Source organism: Morone saxatilis, unplaced genomic scaffold (assembly GCF_004916995.1).
Source record: "Morone saxatilis isolate NCDOM2014 unplaced genomic scaffold, NCSU_SB_2.0 Contig18, whole genome shotgun sequence".
In the NCBI taxonomy this organism is placed as follows: domain Eukaryota; kingdom Metazoa; phylum Chordata; class Actinopteri; family Moronidae; genus Morone; species Morone saxatilis.
The window spans coordinates 12,454,337-12,472,689 of NW_023339740.1; the positions used below are offsets into that span (position 1 = coordinate 12,454,337).

An 18,353-nucleotide genomic window follows, 5' to 3' on the forward strand; every position below is an offset into this window, starting at 1 on the left:
AGAGAGAAAATATGTGTGTGTGTGTGTGTGTGTGTGTGTGTGTGACAGAATGTCTGTGGTATTAGGTTTGAGCAGAGCAAGTGTGTCCTCGCCAGAGGAGAGAAGCTGTTGATTCAACTGGTCGCAGCCAAGGCCTTGTCGCCCTTGTCCTCATCTCTCTGTCTCGCTCTTTCTCTCTCTCTCTCTCTCTCTCAAAATCCCTTTCTTACTAAGTCTCAACCTCTCTCTCCCTCTCTCCATTTCACTCATACATATTATAAACAGGACATTTTACTTAATCCAAAATCTCTGCCCCTCCTCCTTTGCTTCTTTGTCGGGTCGTCATTGTGAATTACAATCTGCACAGAACCGGCTTGCCTGGTTAAAAATAAATGTTTAACAAAAATAAATCCTCAAATGTGTGTCCTTAAAAACTAAAGAGGATGACAGCCGCTTCACTGTAACACGCTGTGTGAGGTTCAGACGAGGATCTTTGCTGAAATAAAAATGAAATCTCTTCTGTATGTTGCTCTCTCATGTTGCTGCATTTTAATGCCCATGTATCCTTAATCCACAGGGTTTCCACGTTTCTCCAAATCATAGTTTTGCATGCTACGTAGCTGAAGAGAGCAAACACTACTTATGTCAGTCAAATCAGGAACAATTAGCAAATTACAAAGAACTTAGAGAACTTGTTTCAACCTGACAGGAAAACCATGGATAAGTTATTAGTTTATCAATGTAATTTAAATGGTCAAAATGTAAGAACTTATTGATCAGCTAGTTACAGTTGTAATTTCAGGAAGACTGACAGTATGAGACCAACCAGTCAAAAGAAAATTATCATAAATCATAGCTGATATACTAATACTTAATCTATACGTTCAACATTCAACAGGTGTGTCAAAAGGATTCATGTGATCATCTTAATTATCTTAAATATGCATCAACTTTTCCTGATTTAAATCTTATATTCATTTGGCAGACTGACTTAAATTAAGTAGTTTATACTAAACATAGAAAATGCAACCTGGATTTTCAAGGCTAATTGTCTGACACCTGGCATAGAATAAGAAATACCATAAAAAGTATTTGCAGGTAGTATTTGGATCATATCTGCGGTCTACCCCTTCATCTTTCTATTTATCCTCACTGTGAATGTCCGTTCCAACATTTACAGCTCCAGACATGTAAAAACAGCCAATAAAACGAGCCTGCCACTCTGAATGTAACACTGGCTTTACTGTATTTGGAAGCAGCCCTGTCAATGTTAGACTGTGTCAGAGTGGATTTCAAAAGGTGTGTGTGTGTGTGTTTGTCAGGGATGAAAACACACACTGGTAATTACACAGGCACATTCAGTCTGCTAGAATGAGTTAACCAAAACAAAACAAAAAAAGAAATTTTCCTTTCTACACTTTCTACGTAGAAGGTAGGATGGAAGAAGAGGACAGTACAGATTTAATAGGAATGTATTGCACTGTGTACCAGCTGGTATGATTCATATTTCATCTCGCAGTCAATATTCAACTTTACTTTCCACTCAGCTAAGAATGGAAATTTTCCTTCGGCCTCAAACAAGCTTATCTGAGCATGTAGAGCCCAGAAGTAAAGAACTGCAATAAGTTTTACAATTTCATAGATGGAGGTCTCTGTTTTCAAGTCTGGCTCAATCTGCTGAAAATTCTTCTACACACCCACACTTCTTACCTTTATTGACAACGAATGTCAGTTTTAAAATCAGAGTGCATATACTGTGTTTACGTTCGACAAAGCCGGTCGTTCAGTGCATAAATGATGTTGTATAAGTTGAGAAAAAAAAAGAAACCTTTACAGTGGCTGAAAATAGAGAGGCTGTTTTAAAGATAATCAAAATAGCTGTATAGAAATGCATTGATAAAATATTATAATTCTAAAACTTTAAAAAAGTGCTTCATTTTCGAGATTGTTATTGTATGATTTGTACAGTTGGTTCTGTGTATAAAACTCAAAGGGTTACTGATAGCTGTTCAGAGATTTCCTGTACAGCGTCTTGGTTTGGTTTTTCCTTTAATAACCACCTGATTAACTCTTTGACGCCCAAAACTGAGATTTATATGTTATGTTTGTATCACTGTGTGTGACATAGTACATGATGTGTGCATTATGACTCCAGCAGCAGCTCATTATCAAGGCCAGTGTTATACTAGACGTGTAAATGAACAAGTGAAATGCCTTGATTTTGATTGAATGTATACAAAAACAGATGGTTTGAATTCATTATTTCAAACACTAACATGTGTTTTTTATTTTGATGATGCAGTTTTGGTGGACAGTCAGGGTGTTTTTATTTTTTACTTAACTAATATTATTCCTGCTGTGACTAATTAAATAGTATGGTTTAATAGATTAAAACTCGGTAAAGCTTCTGATCTATAAAACTGAGCCTTCAAATGACTATGATTATATTTGTAAGTGACTGAAAATCAACATGAAATAGAGGAATGTCGCCCAATTTAATATTTTAAAAAAGGCATAAAAAACAACCCTCCTGCAGTACTGTATGTAATTTTTGTGTTAATCTGAAGACACCGCTGAGTGTACATGTCTGTGATGTAAGCATCTCTCTCATTTGTATTTTTTTACTCATGCAATGATTCATAGAGCATTCATTATCAATACACTAAGGCTACTGCCCAAGCTGGTGTCTTTTGTTCAGTGTTGTGTGTGTGTGTGTGTGTGTGTTTTTTTTTTCTGGCCTCATAGAAGACCTTATTTCAAAAGGCGAGTTTTATTTGTTCAATTTCCAACTGTGAAAAAAATTAACCACAATCGTTAATGATGGTGAGGGAGACTTCAGCGGGCAGTATAGTTGCATCACGTATCCTGGTGCGCAGAGGGTTTCAAACTGAGCTGAGAGCTGTTAGCTGGACAAACCAAGCCAGTGGTCATCACTTAACACCCGACTAGCATTTGAACATAAGATCTTCTGGATCAAACCAGTTCTTGGTAAAAGCTCCTACTGGCTGTGACCTACTTCTTTCTAGGTCGAAGTCATGGACTCATTTTTATACCAACATACCATCGCTGGGGTGGTTTCAGTCTCATGGATTCACTGCAGTAAAGTGATTGTTCACAAACACATTTAGAGACAAAAGTGACATAACAAACACAATAACTGTAAGGCAACTTAAAGGACCAGTGTGTAGGATTTATTGGCATTTAGGGGTGAAGTTAAAGACTACAACCAACTGAATATCGCTCGCCTTCCAAGCATGTAGGAGAAACTGTAGTGGGTGCAAAATTGTTGCGGACATGGGAATGTTTGAGATTAACCAAACACATAACCACGCTTTCTTTTTACCTAGAAAGCTATCTATGTTTTCAAATATAATGTTCTCAACAGCATTTGCTTTCTATCTTATAAGAGATAGATCTTGTTGTGAATTGTTTTCCTGAAAACTCAGAAGACCAGCCAGTTTGCTGTTCATAAATTCAGTCTATTTATAACGTAAGTGTTAAATAAGTGGAGTTTATGCATCAATACATTAAAACTGGTTGCACAATACTTTCTACAAAGAGATGAGTTGTCTAAATATATAAATATTGAACTGTAATTTAAAGTCTAAAGCTTTGCATCATTATTTAACGGCATTTATCAAGTATCAGGTCAGATTGACTGTAGTCATATTTATTTTACTGTAAACTGGTCATATGTTATCTTAAGTTCGTCAGATGGTTCAGTTAACTACACACTTACACTTGGAGCTGCTCATAAACTCAAGTCCAGCATAGTTTTACACATGTTTAAATTAAATCAGTTTACACTGCACATGTTGAGCTTACTGAATTCACACCTGACAAAACTAATGTTAGCTTGCTATGACCTGTTTAAAGTGAAGAGTATAAGAGGTCAATGGAAAACGGTTGATATATCTGACCTGAAACTAAGAATGTAAATTATTAATTAATTACATAAAGATTTTAAATCACATTTAAAAAAAATATATCTAATTTGCAAACCAAAATGTATGTGCATGAAAGGCACAAAACCAGTTTGGGGTACGAATTATTACATCCTTCTTCTGTGCCCTCGTGTATTTACCAATCATCATCAGGCTTTTTGATGATTTTGACCAGTCCTTGGCTCTTGAAGATGTTTGATTTTAAATACAAAACTCAAAATAACATTGTAATAGTCTGGACTCTATTAAAAAAACAACAAAGTACGACTGCTGTGTCAGTTTATGTCCAGTCCCTGCTAGTACTTATGATACAAACAATTTAAACAAGTAAAAGGCATTTTATATATCAGAGTTATTTTCACAAGCTTTGTCTCTCCTAATCTTGTCTCCTCTGCCTGTTTGTCCACTCAGCTACTAAAAGTGAAATCCTCATGATAATCATAGGAGATTCAGGGATGTGTGCCAGGAGGACTGGGACAGATGAGATGGACTAAATAAGGACAAAAATGAATGCCTTACCACTGAGAATAAATTTTAGAGGAACACACGTACCATTAGATCTGGGATGCTATGCGTCACATTTTGCTTTTAGTCACATTCACTTGTTAGAGTTACACCGATCTTAACTTTGTGACTCCTTTGATACGTTACTGAAGTGGGTATTATGTTGTTAAATAGTTAATATCATTAAAAGGCAAAACAAGTGGCATACAACACGATGCTGGATCCAAGCTACAGCATTTGACATAAAAGCTCTTTGATCAACTTACAGTTTAATAATTAGTGTGTTGTGGTGCCTTTCAGATGATTCAAGCTTGTGTGTAGCATCCCCGGAAGCTAACACGGCACCGCGCTGTAGCAAAATAAATACTGAACACTGAGCTGAGAAGAATGTTGCCCTGCAGCACTACTGGAGATGTGCAAATAAAACTTTTTAGTTTTTGGCTTCCAAAATACAAACTAAATTAGAATATTTGTCTTTGTATATATTACAGATAATTCCAAATGTGCACTTATTTACCTTATTTATAAGGAAAACAAAATGGTGAAACTGTGACCAGAAGCTGAGAAATTTCAAATGAAATTGCCAGTCTGGTATATTTGTTTACTCTTCATGAAAATGGGTTTTCAATAGATGGTACTCTAAATCTGCCTTTGGCTACATTCCGTGTATTATATAACATCAGACTTAACATCTTAAATCCCAAATGGGTGCTGCAGAGGAGATTAACATTGTATTGTTCATATTTCAGACCCTATAGATTTATGTTCTTGTGTCAAGTGTGGGAAAAGAGTTTGTCACAAATTAATATTTAAGAGCAAACCATAAATCTTTCTCCCGAGCGGCAGTGAGTGAGACCTCTGTTGAAGTAAAGCTGGACACAACAACAATCTTCTCCCCCACTGGCCACTAGGAAGTTTATGTCAGAGGTGTTAATTTAGAAGACTTTTCTCCTGCAAATTCAAATTTTCCATCAAAATAAAGACACAGTCCATCTTGCAGTATGGAATGATACGGAGGGTAAATCATTTAAAAATTAACAGTCAATTTTCAGTGCTTCTTGATGTTGATTTGAGATGACATTAGTATTGCACAGTGAGACTCCTCTTGTATTAGATGATGAAGGTAGCCTGGATTGAATTCTTCAACTAGGCAAAGATCTTAGTGATGAACTCCCGGAAACGTTTCGCGTACTGCTCTGGATGAACTGTTGAGATTTCTGCTCCAGCCTGCGAAACATACATTTGATCAGACATAACTGAATGGGAAATGAAAGCATCCCTTTACACTTTGCAGGATAGAGATCTAAAGGCGGCGCTAACCAATCCCTTTAAAGAACTGCTGGTCTCTCACCCCGTGTTTGACAGCCTTGGCAGCGTGAGCAGCTTTCTTCTTGGTGTCGTACTGTGTCAGCACGTCAATCAGACCCATAAAATACACCTCCCTCTGGGGTGCACCTACATGGGAGTGATTCACAGCATTTGGTGAGTGACATTGATCTGCACAAATATTTTTATTTGCTGCAGCCCAGCATGAAATTGAGGTCTTTTACAGCATAGGGCTCTTACAGTATAACCTACTTACATTCACCAGAGAGATCTCAGCTGCCAGGACTCACCTACAGCGCTCTGAATAGCGTACACATCCACATAAGGGTCAAACTCCCCGGCACCCATGGGTTTGAAGGAGTTCATGTAGCCACCGATACCCTCGGGTGAGGTGGATCCCGGAGCAGGAGCCGGGTCGTTCTCATCCTCCTCTTCCTCTTCATAGGAAGAGTCCATCTCCTCATCCTCCTCCTCCCTCTCAGCTCGCTCCACATCATGGATGCCCAGCAGCAGGCTGTAGTCCATGATCCTCATACACACCAGAAACTGCAGCAAGAGGACACACACCACTTTTGTCAGAGAAAACAATGGCTGCATGCTTCCCCAACATTGTTTTCTTACCTCAATATCTCTGTTGAGCTTGTCCATGATCTTCTCCTTCTCCTCATCACTGACGTAAACTTTTTGCATGTTATTCCTGAAGTCTACGTCTTTATACGTAGGCAGCTCTTTCACCTGGAAACATAGAGTGAAGGTCAACAACCGTGAAATTACATTTAGGCTAGAAATCACAATATTCATTTGCATTTTTCTCATTAAAAGACGATCAGCCATCCTATTTCCAGTGGCAGAAAGTCAAATAATATTACCCCAAATATTGTTTTCCCAATCAACACAGTTGAAAAGATCAAAGGTTTCCACTGCTCTGCAGTTTTTTAAACAGCATCCACTCAACCAGCTATTTCTTCTTCTTTTTATCGAGATCATAGGAGTTCTGGTGTGATTTTAAAGTCTATTTCCAAGTGATTTTTTTTTCTGTAAAAACATTTCTGAAAATCTAAAAAGAAAATCCCATTTGTCACAATGCACAAACAACAACAATTAGATACAATATAGGAGATGCAATTTCACACTCTGCCCTCAGTCATGCATTTCAAAAAGTATATTTCTGTGGTTTGTTGTTAGATATACAGCCCAAATATACACCTTCAGACTGACTGATAACACATCTGCAGCCAATTCAAGCTCGTTCGTTAAGTTGTCCTTGTTAAGCAAACACAGTTTTCACTATAATTATCTCACTTACCGGGGCCTTGTAACTTTTATAAATGTTTTTATAAATATGAATCAAAAGCACTGACAGTTTACAAGTAAAAGTCAGTTTACTCTTAAGGAGAAATATCAATCAGCTGGTGAAAACACTGGTATAATGTCTGCTGTGGCTCTGGAGGAGCTTTTTCTAATGTCTGAGGAAATAAAGGATTCAGCATTTAATGGTAGTGCAGTACTACATCACAGGAACTGTAGACCAAAATACCTTTTTAGTGGTATAACAAATACTGAACCTGTCTTTAAGGTTAACATTTCTTTCATAAAAACAGTAGCAGTGCCAAACCTTTTTCTTTCTTTTTTTACATTATTTCCATTGTTTTATGAAATATCTGACCAGGTCACCATACATTTAAAGGTAACAAACTCAATGGGGATACATGTCTACCCATGTAGGATCTGATACACCATCTTTTCAATGATTGTGAGTAAAATTACACCAAAAACAGCACTTGCTTGTTATTGAAAACATATCTGACTACATCCCTTCAGTAAACTGCCAATAATGAACACAGCTGTAGGACAGAAAGTAGACTTTAGCTAGAGCTCGTCGCACAGCCTTTACCTTAATTTGATCTCACCTTCTCTTTAAAACTTGCTTCACGAGACACCCGGGACCCCTGAGGAAAGAAAACACCCCTGCAGTCACTAATAGTAATAACCATTATCCTGTCTAATCCTTACCAATTACAAGCGCTTGAAGTCGGAGTCTTCATAATACATGTACAGCTGTAAACCCAACAGTCTGCTTGCTACTGAGGTGGTTTTGGGTTTGCCATTACTTGAATTCATGAGCGTTAAAGAAACTATATGTAGAATTATGTGATGTGATTATGGTGTCTTTCAAGTTGTTCTAGCATTCCCTCTCTTCCTTTCATAAATACATGGGGACAGCATTTACTTCTTCACAAGACTGAAGAAATTCATTTGGGGAAAAAACTGTGATATAATGAAAGTTCATGACATAAAAAAACATCCCAAAGTTCCAACATGAGGTGACCAAAACACTACAGGCTCCTCTTGCAGGATTTACCTTGAGGTCATACTTCCTGTGTACAAGCAGTCTGTGGCTGAACATGTTCCTCATAACTAACAGGTAGGTGTCCTCGCTCTCCACAGTGACTCTGTACATGGCCAGGAACTGAGGGAGCAGCGTATTGCCGTGACAGGTGACAATATGCTAGAAGACAACAGCAGTGAACAGACAATGAATGATGGGAAAATAAAGGAGATGCTTCAGCCCAGAGACATGACGCAGTGCAGAAATGAAAATGCTGCCATCTGTAGTTAAATGCTCCTCCTGTAATCAACCCTGTTTAGTTCCTGCTGTCTAAATAAGCATTAAAACATCAGAGGTAAGTTGGCTGGTTGTCATAGTTAAAAAAATAACAAATTTCATCATTACTGTTGTTAGTAATTGCTTTTTCTACTATGACAAGTCAAAATGTCTGCTGTGGAAAAAAGGTCTGTTAGGATTAAACACACTTCACTGCACCACAATACACAAGCAAAACTCCAATATTGTGTTTATTTTGCCAACATGTAAATTCAGTTATTATTCTCTGTGTAGTTAAATGTGCATCTTGCCCATAAACCTTTCCCATCAGTCTTCTCTTTATACACGTATACTCATGACAGCGTGTCTTTGCTTTATATTAGATATTTTTATAGATACATTTAATTGTAAAAACAAGAACTCTGTCATGCATCATTACTTGCAGAAGAAAAAACTCTTTGTTTGAAGTCAAACACCCCTCTTTCAGCTTTGATGAAAACCTTTGCCATGGCAACCAGGGTTATCGCAGAAAGAGAACATTTTCTCCTGCTGTACAAAAGACACAGGACAAAATGAGTGGGAAATATGTGAGTAATGGAATGTCTGTTCGGATTTTTACTGACTGGAGTTATTCACAAACAAAAAAATAGACAAACTCACGAAAATGTGGGGTTCAGATCATGTTTTGCTCACAGTGAAAAGACATTTAAACCTCCAACCAGAAGCAAGGCTTTCCACCCCTGTGTTAGTCCTACCTGGTGATACTCAGAGAGGATGTTGTGCATTTCCTCCACCTCCTCGCTGGAGATTTCTTTAACTACCAAAGTGCGGTCATATGACGTCAGCAGCAGCCTCACGCACTGCCCGTCCTCGTCTTTGAGTGGAGGGCTGCGGGCCAGAGACACCTGTTGGTGAGAGAGAGGACGGCATCTCTGAGCACTGGCAACATGTGACATCAGCTGTACAATACACACACATACTATTGCACTGGTGTCCGTTTTTTCTCTGAAACATCATTTCTAATATAAACAGACAGGAAATCTTGAAAAAAAAGGGCATAACATAAAAACTGTTAGAACATAAAAAGCTGTATTTTATGTTAGAACATAAAAAGCTGTATTTTGTACTGCTGCACACTATGTTTCCAGACATTTCTTGCATCATTTTGGTCGATGTGCAGAAATAAAACTTTCATACTTTAAAGAGCATTTGCAGTAAGCCTCACACACAGTAATTGTGGGCTAAGCAAATGTGCACTGAGCAGAATGGATGATGACTGTGCACCACCTGGCACATGCAAATATCACACAAAGAAATGCAAATTCAGGGAGCTGACCAGTACATACAGATGAGTGTCTGACTTCATATGAAAGTTTGCACAATCAAATGTTGGTTTGCAGTGAGTTTATAATCATACCTGGTAATCTTGGTCCTCGATACCAAAGCGCTCTCTCAGGTTTCTGAATACCTGTGGACAGTACTCTTTGAATTTGAACTGTCCTGGAAGATTCTCCCTGAGGAACAGAAGAAGTTTAAACACATAAAATAAGAATAATACAGTTTAATTTACTGTCTTCACACATCATCTAATCAGCAGCTGAGAGCGTTACTACATCGACCATTAAATAATCATTAATTCATTAAATATCCACTACTTCAGATAATTAGGTTTAACATGAAACGTTTTCCCCTCTGATTCTCACTATATCTTTTTTAAATACAGCACAAATATAATATTCCAGTTCAGTTGTAACATGTACAAATCATGTGATCAAAGGATAACATGATTATATGCCTTTCTATATGAATATGGTCAAAACAAATACAATCTACACAAAGAACCAATTACAAACTGTGTTTATATTAATTCACACTATATACTTGTTTGTGTTCATTAATGCCACTCAAACGTGTGTTTAATGGTGGAGGCAAGAATCATTGCTTATGTTCTGTTGAAACTACTTGACCAAATTCTTCTTTAGCATCCACATGAAGAATCACTTGAGTAAAATCTCCCCAAGGCAACAGCACTTTAACTTGAGAAAACATATTTTATTGTTCAGCCCACCTCTGTTTATAAGTCTTTACACGACCTGGATTCCTGAATGGATTAAAGGATTATTGAAAGCCACTCAAGTTTTCTAGACTCCATCCGTATAGAAAGTGAACCTCACAGCAGACACAGTGTACGGCGCACTTTTCATAAATGGTTATTATTTTTAAAGAGCCTCAGTTGGACACTTTGCCTGACTGGCGCTCATCCTCTATGAGCCAAACAACATTCTCTGATGAATTCATCAATTTAGTTTGTCTGAAACTTATTGGTTGTTACACAACCACTGAAACAGCTCTCTGGGTGCAAATTGTGCTGCATTTTCCAACTCTGGTATACAGTATCATTCTTTTACATATAATCCTGACAACATTACATTGTGCAGATTGTCTAGACAAGCTAAATTATTATGTCTTTCATCTTTTCTTCTTCGTTCAATGTCATTGTCAGTGGTAATAGCTGTAGCTGTGGTAGTTTTAAAGCTATTGTTAGGGTAGAAAACCATTGTCGTTCTCTAAATGGGGTCTGCAATTTCTGATAAGCTCATGCAGGCAAACAAATCATAAGAGCCACATAAATCTGTACAAATCACAGGAAGCAGGATGAAGGTTCCTACAGTCAGGCAGACAGAGCTGAGAGGAGCACAGTACTTGTTGAAGAGGTGGTTGTTCACTTTGATCTTGGTGCTGGCTTTGAAGTCGTCTGGAAGCAGCATGACAGGTACAGGCACCTGGCTCAGGTCATTAATCTGCGCATGATCAATGGGTTAATAGTTAATGAACAGATTCACACACACACACACACACACACAGAGACCTATAGATACAGACTCATGCCATGCACATACCTACCAAGTGATTGACTCCCCACATCAGGACGCTCAACACAGGGTCACTGGCTCGGAAAACCTCCACTCTCTGCTGCACAAAGTGTTTCTTTTTCGTCTTCCTTTTGGGTGCCAGGGTGTTCAGAGGGTTGGAGGAGGCGCCCGGAGAAGCCATCGCACTCTCCCAGCCGTGTATCCGAGTCTCAGTTTGTGCGAGCAGGGGTGGCCACTGGTCATCTGCTGCGTCCTGCTTATGTAAAGTAGCCTGAAGTTAGTCCGCCTTGTTGGAGTCTCTGCAGCCGCAACCCACTGACACCTCCTGCGCTGTGCGTCGATCCAGAGCAACAACAGTGGCATTAAACAGGTGCAGCAACACTGTCAACAACAGGCTTTCTGGTCGTCTTTGCATGTGCATGTGGGACTAATTTATAAGAATGCGTTAACATGGTATTTGACAATTATACCAGACTTATAATAGGCCTTATAATAATAATAACATTAGCAATAATGATAATAACGTCCCTGTATGTCTTTAAAAATATAATAGAAATACATGATACCTTTCTGAAACTGTAATTGGAGCTGGTTTTGTGTTCAGTTACATTATATTGAATATATTTGTTGTCTACTCCAGTGGTTCTCAACCTGGGGGTCGGGACCCCCACTAGATGTCACCAAAGCTTCATGGGCAGGTCACAAGGCCTTCTTGATTTAAAAGGGTGCACGAAATTTTAAAAAATACATAGGCTTATATCCCAGCATTTGGTTCACTTCTGTGAAGAAATGTAAAAGTAAAGTGAACTGTAAATTGTCTAATAGAACGATAGCCAAGTGTCAGGGAGCTTAAAACATAGAATTTGTCAAAAAAGACACTTAAGTATGTAGGATAATATATAAAATATATTTTAATAAATATATACATATAAAACAAGTTTGCTAAATAGGAAATAATCTGCTCAAAATTCGTCCAAATCACTTATTTTACACAAACTTCTTGCAGTTACTGAGAGCACTGTTTGGGTTAGTTGAACAGTTTTGAATATAATATGAATATCCATAAAATATATCACTTAAGCAGGGGAAGTCAGTTTAATAAGTGATAGAAAAGCGGTCGCTTAAGGAAAAAGGCTGGGAACGTCTACTTAGGTTAGGGCCTTAATTTGGACTTGAGTTATGAGCACTTCAGCCAGAAAGTAATTATTCCTTCTCATATTGCTTCATTTGAAGAATCATTGAGGCCTGAAGAGTCAGTTTTATTTATATAAATATCACAAATCCTTTGGCTTCATGATCTATACAGTATATATAGGACACCCTCTGTCCTCAGACCCTCCATTCAGATAAGAAAAACTCCCCCAAAAACCCATTTAACGGTGAAAAGAGGTGAGAGTTAGTCATCTTAATCTCCCCTCTGATTTATCTTGGGACACTTGGGGGTCCTGAGACTCAGGTTTACAACTACTGTCACAAGGTGTTTATAATATCTAAAAACTCCATTCATCCAAATGAGGTGGACCAAATATTACAAACATCTTTCAATGCAAGTCCAGTGCAAATAGTCTCAACAAAAGCTTTGATGGACACCACTGCAAAATGAAATTGTTTCTATTTGTCTGCTAAGTGTGATCACAGTCTCAATGTTGCATAAATTATAACAATCACAATGCTGCTTTCTACAACTATAATTAAACAAAAAATGAACTGTTGTCCTGATTTTATTGCAGCCAATTAGATTCACTATGATTACAGAAAGCAGGTAGTCAGACTATAAACACCTTATTCAAAATGGATAACGCTATTATAGGCAAATTGATACTTGACCTTATTGAGTTTGATTTTAAAATACTTTTAATCTCCTTGCTTTAACATTTTGTGAAAAGAAGCAACAACACTTAAAATAAGGAAATATGTGTTTATATGAGTTATTTTAGGCCCTCTAACATTGATGATTCACAATAAACACAGAGTTGGAGATTCGAGAAGAAGCTGTGCCTTCTTCTTCTTCTAATTCTTCTAATTCTCTTAATCCCAGATGTTAGTTTTAAGAACTAGATGGATTTACTTCTTGAGAAAAGTAATTTTTATTTAAAAAAAGGTAACAAAACAATCTTTAAATGCACAAAATCCACAAAGCATCAGTAAAAGACCCATGGGTCATGGACCCATTTGCAATATTGCCCATTAGTGTCAGTCTTAACCTTTTTTAAACAACACACCTACTACAAACTTTCTTGATGAATGCCTAAAAAAGAAACTCATAATGATAATGCCCCCATCTAATTCACTCTGCATTAGAAATTCAGGTTTTTGAAATACTGTGTGTCTGCTCGTACAGGCAACCACTGATAAATTACTTATTCAAATTACCAGCAATATTAACATAAATAGAGTATCAAAGTAACATAAATAGGATTACATCTAGAGATTATGTACAGCAATTACAGTAATACAGTTACAGTGCTTTCAAAGTAAAAAAGAAATACTGAAAATATACTTATAAATATGATATATGATCCAAAAAATATTGTTTCTGAAACTTGGTAGATGGCGTGAAATATTATCGAGTTAAAGTGTTGAAACATAAACATGACTTTAACAATAAGTTATTGCAGAGTTAAGACAGTTCAGGTTACTGCAAATTGTCTCTTTCAATGTGACACTTGGCTGGATTAACTCACATGTTCCTATAAATCTACATCTACTGTAATATAAGCAGATATGAAAGGAATGTCTAATTAATACAGTTCTAATAAGTTCAGCAGAGGGCGCAAGGAGACAGAGTTACACCTGATAGTGAAGCAGCTTCTGTCTTCTGAGAATGAAATGTGAGATGTGTGTTGAGCTCCTTTAGACTCTGTACGGTGTTCCTTCATCTTTATCTCATATCGGTAATGACGCTTCACCCTGCTTCAGTCCAGGCTTCATGCATTTCAACAGCTCAGGCTGCCCCTCTGTTTGGTGTTTGAGGGGACAGGCATGCCGTTCTGATCCACACACCAGCACTTGCCACGTCGCTTTCCTCGAGACGACCAACACTGCACAAACACAACAGACAAATAGATCCGTTTATGCTGCTGGAAATACAAGCACGTGTCTATACAAGTCAAGATTTTAATCATTTTCTGGAATTCATGTTGTTTGCAAACTCACCTGCTTCTTTCTGAAGAAACCACGCTTGTCACAGTTGGGCATGTAGATGTCATGTTCTGAGTTAAATAAATGGGCATCAAGACCTTTGATAAGTGTAGTTAGCAGTTTACGACATGGAGCCTGTAGGAAGAGTTCAGAAAATACATGTAAGTGTAAGCCTGAATGTAATTAATGAGTTGTTTTTTAATTTCTTTAGATAAACAGGATGTTTACCTCATCTGGATCCTCAGTGGGTGCTGGGTCTAGGATCAGATAAAGACAAACACATTTAGTATTGGTCATTCATAACTGTGTATACCTGCTTAAATCAAACAACATCCATTTCATTTCATTGCGAGGTCAGCTCCAATTATTCTTTTTTATGAACTGCTTTTAGATATTTTTTTTTTGTTTTGTTTTGTTTTAGCAAAAAAGCACACATAGATGAACAATAAAAACATCTTTTAAAACAAATAAATGGTTATACTGCAGTCACTCATGCAGCCTACTGTCGTATTTCACTATATATCTATATATAGATGTTTTTCTGTAACTGCTTGTCCAGGACTGTGCAATTCAAAACAGAAACTCTTGGGTAAACACAGGTGTATTTCTCTCCTAACTATCACAAACTGATGATCACATTACAGGGAGATAAGCAATGAAGACAAACAAATCAGCAAATGGTCGGTGTTGGCGTTGAAAACCCAAATCCAATCCAACCATAAACCTCATCTGAAGCCAGACTGAATCTGTTTCATTCATTCACTTACATCGTCCTCCAGACCCTTACCTGCCGTTTGGACGTTTTCAGTTGGGCCAATGCTGCTGGCGTTACTGCAGACTCCCCTGCCTTCCAGCAGGGCACGGAGGGGCCTCGGGTCATCCTCTTGAGGTGCACAGCGTAGACCGTTGGCACAGCTCAGAGTGTAGACCCCACATGGTTCTCCAACAGCCAGAGCAGTGGTGTTTAAATCTACAGGCGGCTGTGTGGACCTTGATTTACACGTGGAACAATCTCTGGATGGGGTGGTCAGCGACACTGGGCTTGTCAGAGCCGGCTGCAGGAGGAGCAGCACCAGGATGTTTAGGTACAGAAGCATCTCACACTGGAAGTTGTCCACTGGTAGATGGTAACAGTCCAGCCTCCTACAGCTGTTTAGTATCAGGATTTCTGATCTTAGATTAGGTCCACCGACTGCTGTTTGTCTGTGTCGAAAGGTGGATAGTAATTCCCTCAAGCCAAGACAAAATGATAATGAGGCTGACAGACACCACTGGCAGCAGCTTTTAAAGAGCCCCAACCAGTGGGGAAAGGTATGGGAGGGTACGTGATGGAGAATGTTAGTTTTCCCTCTCATTTCCACACAGCTGAGCACACCCCATTTCCCCTGCTCTCTGACACACACACACTCACGCATGCTCATACCATTTGTTATTTGTCATCTTGCAGGATAGTAATGTTTTTTTGCAGCGGCATGAATCACAAACTGATTGCTGTATACGCTCCTCCATTGCTTTTCCTTTTCCCCCACTGAGGGGGTCATTTATTTACAGAGGTGACACTGTCGTGTAACCAGCCAATCAGGGCTCAACAGACAAGATATTGACCTTGTAAGTTTTGAAATTACTGCTGTTGAAATGAAATAGAAACATCAATTTGAATATTTGCCATACAGAATTTATTATATTATCAGTCAATTGTTGTTGCTGAAAATTAAAATTGAGTAAAAGTACAAAATAAAATGAATAAGTGAAACTAGCAGTGGTGGAATCTAACAAATTACATTTATTCAAGAACTGAATTCACTGTAATTTTACAGTAGTTGTAATGTACTTGAGTACTTTGACTTGATGTTAGTTTATACTTGTTCTTCACTACATTTCACAAGCAAATATTGTACCCTTTTCACTCCACTATATTTATCTGACAGCTGCAAATTACTTGTTACTTTGCAGATTTTACATACAAAACTAATACAAGGACATTGATGATTAAAGATAAGGCAAACAGTGCTACATAATCTTTTTTTTCTTTTGCTCATGTACTGTGCAGTTTATGGTGATTATAGTGAGCATGATTTGAAATGCATACATACAGTAAAAAAAAAAAGGAACAACTTGTTACAAACAAAATGCACAAATAAACCTACTGGCCTTATGAAATACTCATAACAGTGCAAGTACTGTGAATTATAATAACAGGAGTAAAGGACTTCATTACCTCCACCCTTTTCATCCTTGTTTTCAACATTGTTATGACTTCTTTAAATAGCAACCACGAAACAAACACTTTGTTCAGAGAACGTGTTTACAGAGATTCTAACTGCAGGGCTAAAGATTCTGAGGAAACGGCCAACACTGAGAGGCTGAAGGAGTGCCACTCAAGGTTGGATGACTAAGACATTAATAGCCACAAGCAAAAAGTCCCACCCTGCAAATTCCACTGTCTGTGAGTCACAAACAGATTAAATTAGAAGACACGATCTTAAAAAATCTGACAGCCTGTTTTCTAACTTGATATATTAATTTTGCGCCCACTTCATTCTGAGATTCAAATACAATTTAATTACAAATATCGCCAATAAGGAGGGATAGAAAGACTATGATGACTCAAATATCTCCTAAGTCAAGGTAAGACTACTTGATCTGAACGATTTATCCCTTAATACCTTGGGATGTATTAGGCCTCTGTGGGCGATACTAAACCCGTAGGATTTATTTGCATGAATGTGATGAGATATCTTGATTTTGTGACAATAAACAGTCCCACCTGGTCTTTTATTTTCATTAATTTTTTCATTTTCAATTCATTTAAAGGGCCAGTGGAGGGGATTTAGTGGCTTCTAGCAGTGTAGTTGTACATAACAACCCCTCCCCTCACCCTCTCATTCCAAGTGCGTGGGAGATACTAAGGTGGCTGTTGAAAGGCTACTGTAGGAACATGGCCTGTAGATTAAAACAGCTCATGCTAAGGTAACAAAAACACAACAACTCCTATATTGTGATTATACACAAATAAAAACATACATATGAATATTATATCACATTTCTGCCAATAGAGCCTCCTAAATGTCACACACTTGACTTATAATTTAATTTTTAGAAATTGTATCACGGCATACAATTACACTGTGATAGAAGATGTCCTCCGTACTGCCCACCTCTTTACTTTCCTTTACTAATATGAAAGGGTCACGTTGCATAACTAACAGGTAGGCAGTGGAGTAGTGCAGGGTTCTTTTTTCCTAGGATAGCGAAGACATGAAGTTTGTCCTGTTTTTATGAGTGGGTGGAGTAAGACAGGTGTCACTTCAATGTTCAAGTTCAAGAAAGCGTAATATCCTAAAAATATTTCCATGACTGACGTCACACTTAACAAAACAATACAAACAGCAGTTGGTCCATTTTTGGGTGAACTAAATATGCAAGAGTTGGGCGTTTCACCTTTGCTGGACATACATATATACATTAAAAGTGCATGCTTCATGATTCTCACAGATTACTGCACAGAGGATGTAGTTGTGATCTTCTTTTTTGTGACTAAAAAGCACAACTTTAGCTACAGTCGTTCTTGCTTTTCCCAAAGTAGAATAGAATAGAATAAACTTTATTGTCCCTGAGGGGAAATTTGTCTGTTTGTTGCTTCACAGAAACAAGTATACCTCAACAACAGACACACATTACAAAATCAACATAAAAACAGTAAAACAATACTTAATTAAATGTGACGGTGAAGAATGTCTCACTATACTAGAATATTGACACAAACATATAAGAAGCTTCTACCAAACAGTTCAACTTTACATTATTTTTGCATAAAATAAGAAATGTTAACAAAACAAACACTGAGGTGACAATGATTATTTTCTTACAAGGACTTTTTTACAGTCTATTATGTGTACTCCTCATGGAAAATGTATGTAAAAGGCACATCTAATACTTAACTGTAAAAGAAAAAAGACATTTAAACAACACACACACACA

The 18,353-nt window shown here is 37.7% G+C and overlaps 2 protein-coding genes across 3 annotated transcripts; both read right to left on the reverse strand.

Moving 5' to 3' along the window:
• Positions 1-4,929: 4,929 nt before the first annotated feature.
• On the reverse strand, positions 4,930-11,463 carry LOC118328405 (phosphatidylinositol 5-phosphate 4-kinase type-2 gamma-like). Of its 2 annotated transcripts, XM_035662143.1 has the most exons (10): positions 11,263-11,463; positions 11,062-11,159; positions 9,776-9,872; positions 9,114-9,263; positions 8,116-8,262; positions 7,664-7,702; positions 6,375-6,488; positions 6,044-6,299; positions 5,779-5,882; positions 4,930-5,654 (listed from the first exon to the last, which is right to left on the reverse strand). In XM_035662143.1, the coding sequence occupies exons 1-10, from the start codon at positions 11,410-11,412 to the stop codon at positions 5,574-5,576; spliced, it is 1,236 nt and encodes a 411-aa protein (XP_035518036.1). In that variant the 5' UTR covers positions 11,413-11,463; the 3' UTR covers positions 4,930-5,573. The 2 variants fall into 2 exon arrangements, with proteins under 2 accessions (XP_035518036.1, XP_035518035.1); XM_035662142.1 differs by having other exon boundaries at positions 6,044-6,488.
• Positions 11,464-13,177: 1,714 nt separating this feature from the next.
• LOC118327803 (insulin-like growth factor-binding protein 5) lies at positions 13,178-15,716 on the reverse strand. The gene is made up of 4 exons (XM_035661266.1): positions 15,160-15,716; positions 14,601-14,629; positions 14,388-14,507; positions 13,178-14,272 (listed from the first exon to the last, which is right to left on the reverse strand). The coding sequence occupies exons 1-4, from the start codon at positions 15,467-15,469 to the stop codon at positions 14,168-14,170; spliced, it is 564 nt and encodes a 187-aa protein (XP_035517159.1). The 5' UTR covers positions 15,470-15,716; the 3' UTR covers positions 13,178-14,167.
• Positions 15,717-18,353: the final 2,637 nt, after the last annotated feature.

Bases quoted from the DNA above. Each gene is read 5' to 3' on its own strand.
- LOC118328405 (XM_035662142.1), bottom strand. From the start codon at position 11,412: ATGGCTTCTCCGGGCGCCTCCTCCAACCCTCTGAACACCCTGGCACCC. The intron at 9,873-11,061 runs GTACTGTGCTCC...TCTGTTCCTCAG, and splicing joins AACAACCACCTCTTCAACAA to GGAGAATCTTCCAGGACAGT. The intron at 6,489-7,663 runs GTGAGATCAAAT...CTATGTTTCCAG, and splicing joins AAGCAAGTTTTAAAGAGAAG to GTGAAAGAGCTGCCTACGTA.
- LOC118327803 (XM_035661266.1), bottom strand. From the start codon at position 15,469: ATGCTTCTGTACCTAAACATCCTGGTGCTGCTCCTCCTGCAGCCGGCT. The intron at 14,630-15,159 runs GTAAGGGTCTGG...ATCTGATCCTAG, and splicing joins TGAAAACGTCCAAACGGCAG to ACCCAGCACCCACTGAGGAT. The intron at 14,273-14,387 runs GTGAGTTTGCAA...GTGTTTGTGCAG, and splicing joins GTTTCTTCAGAAAGAAGCAG to TGTTGGTCGTCTCGAGGAAA.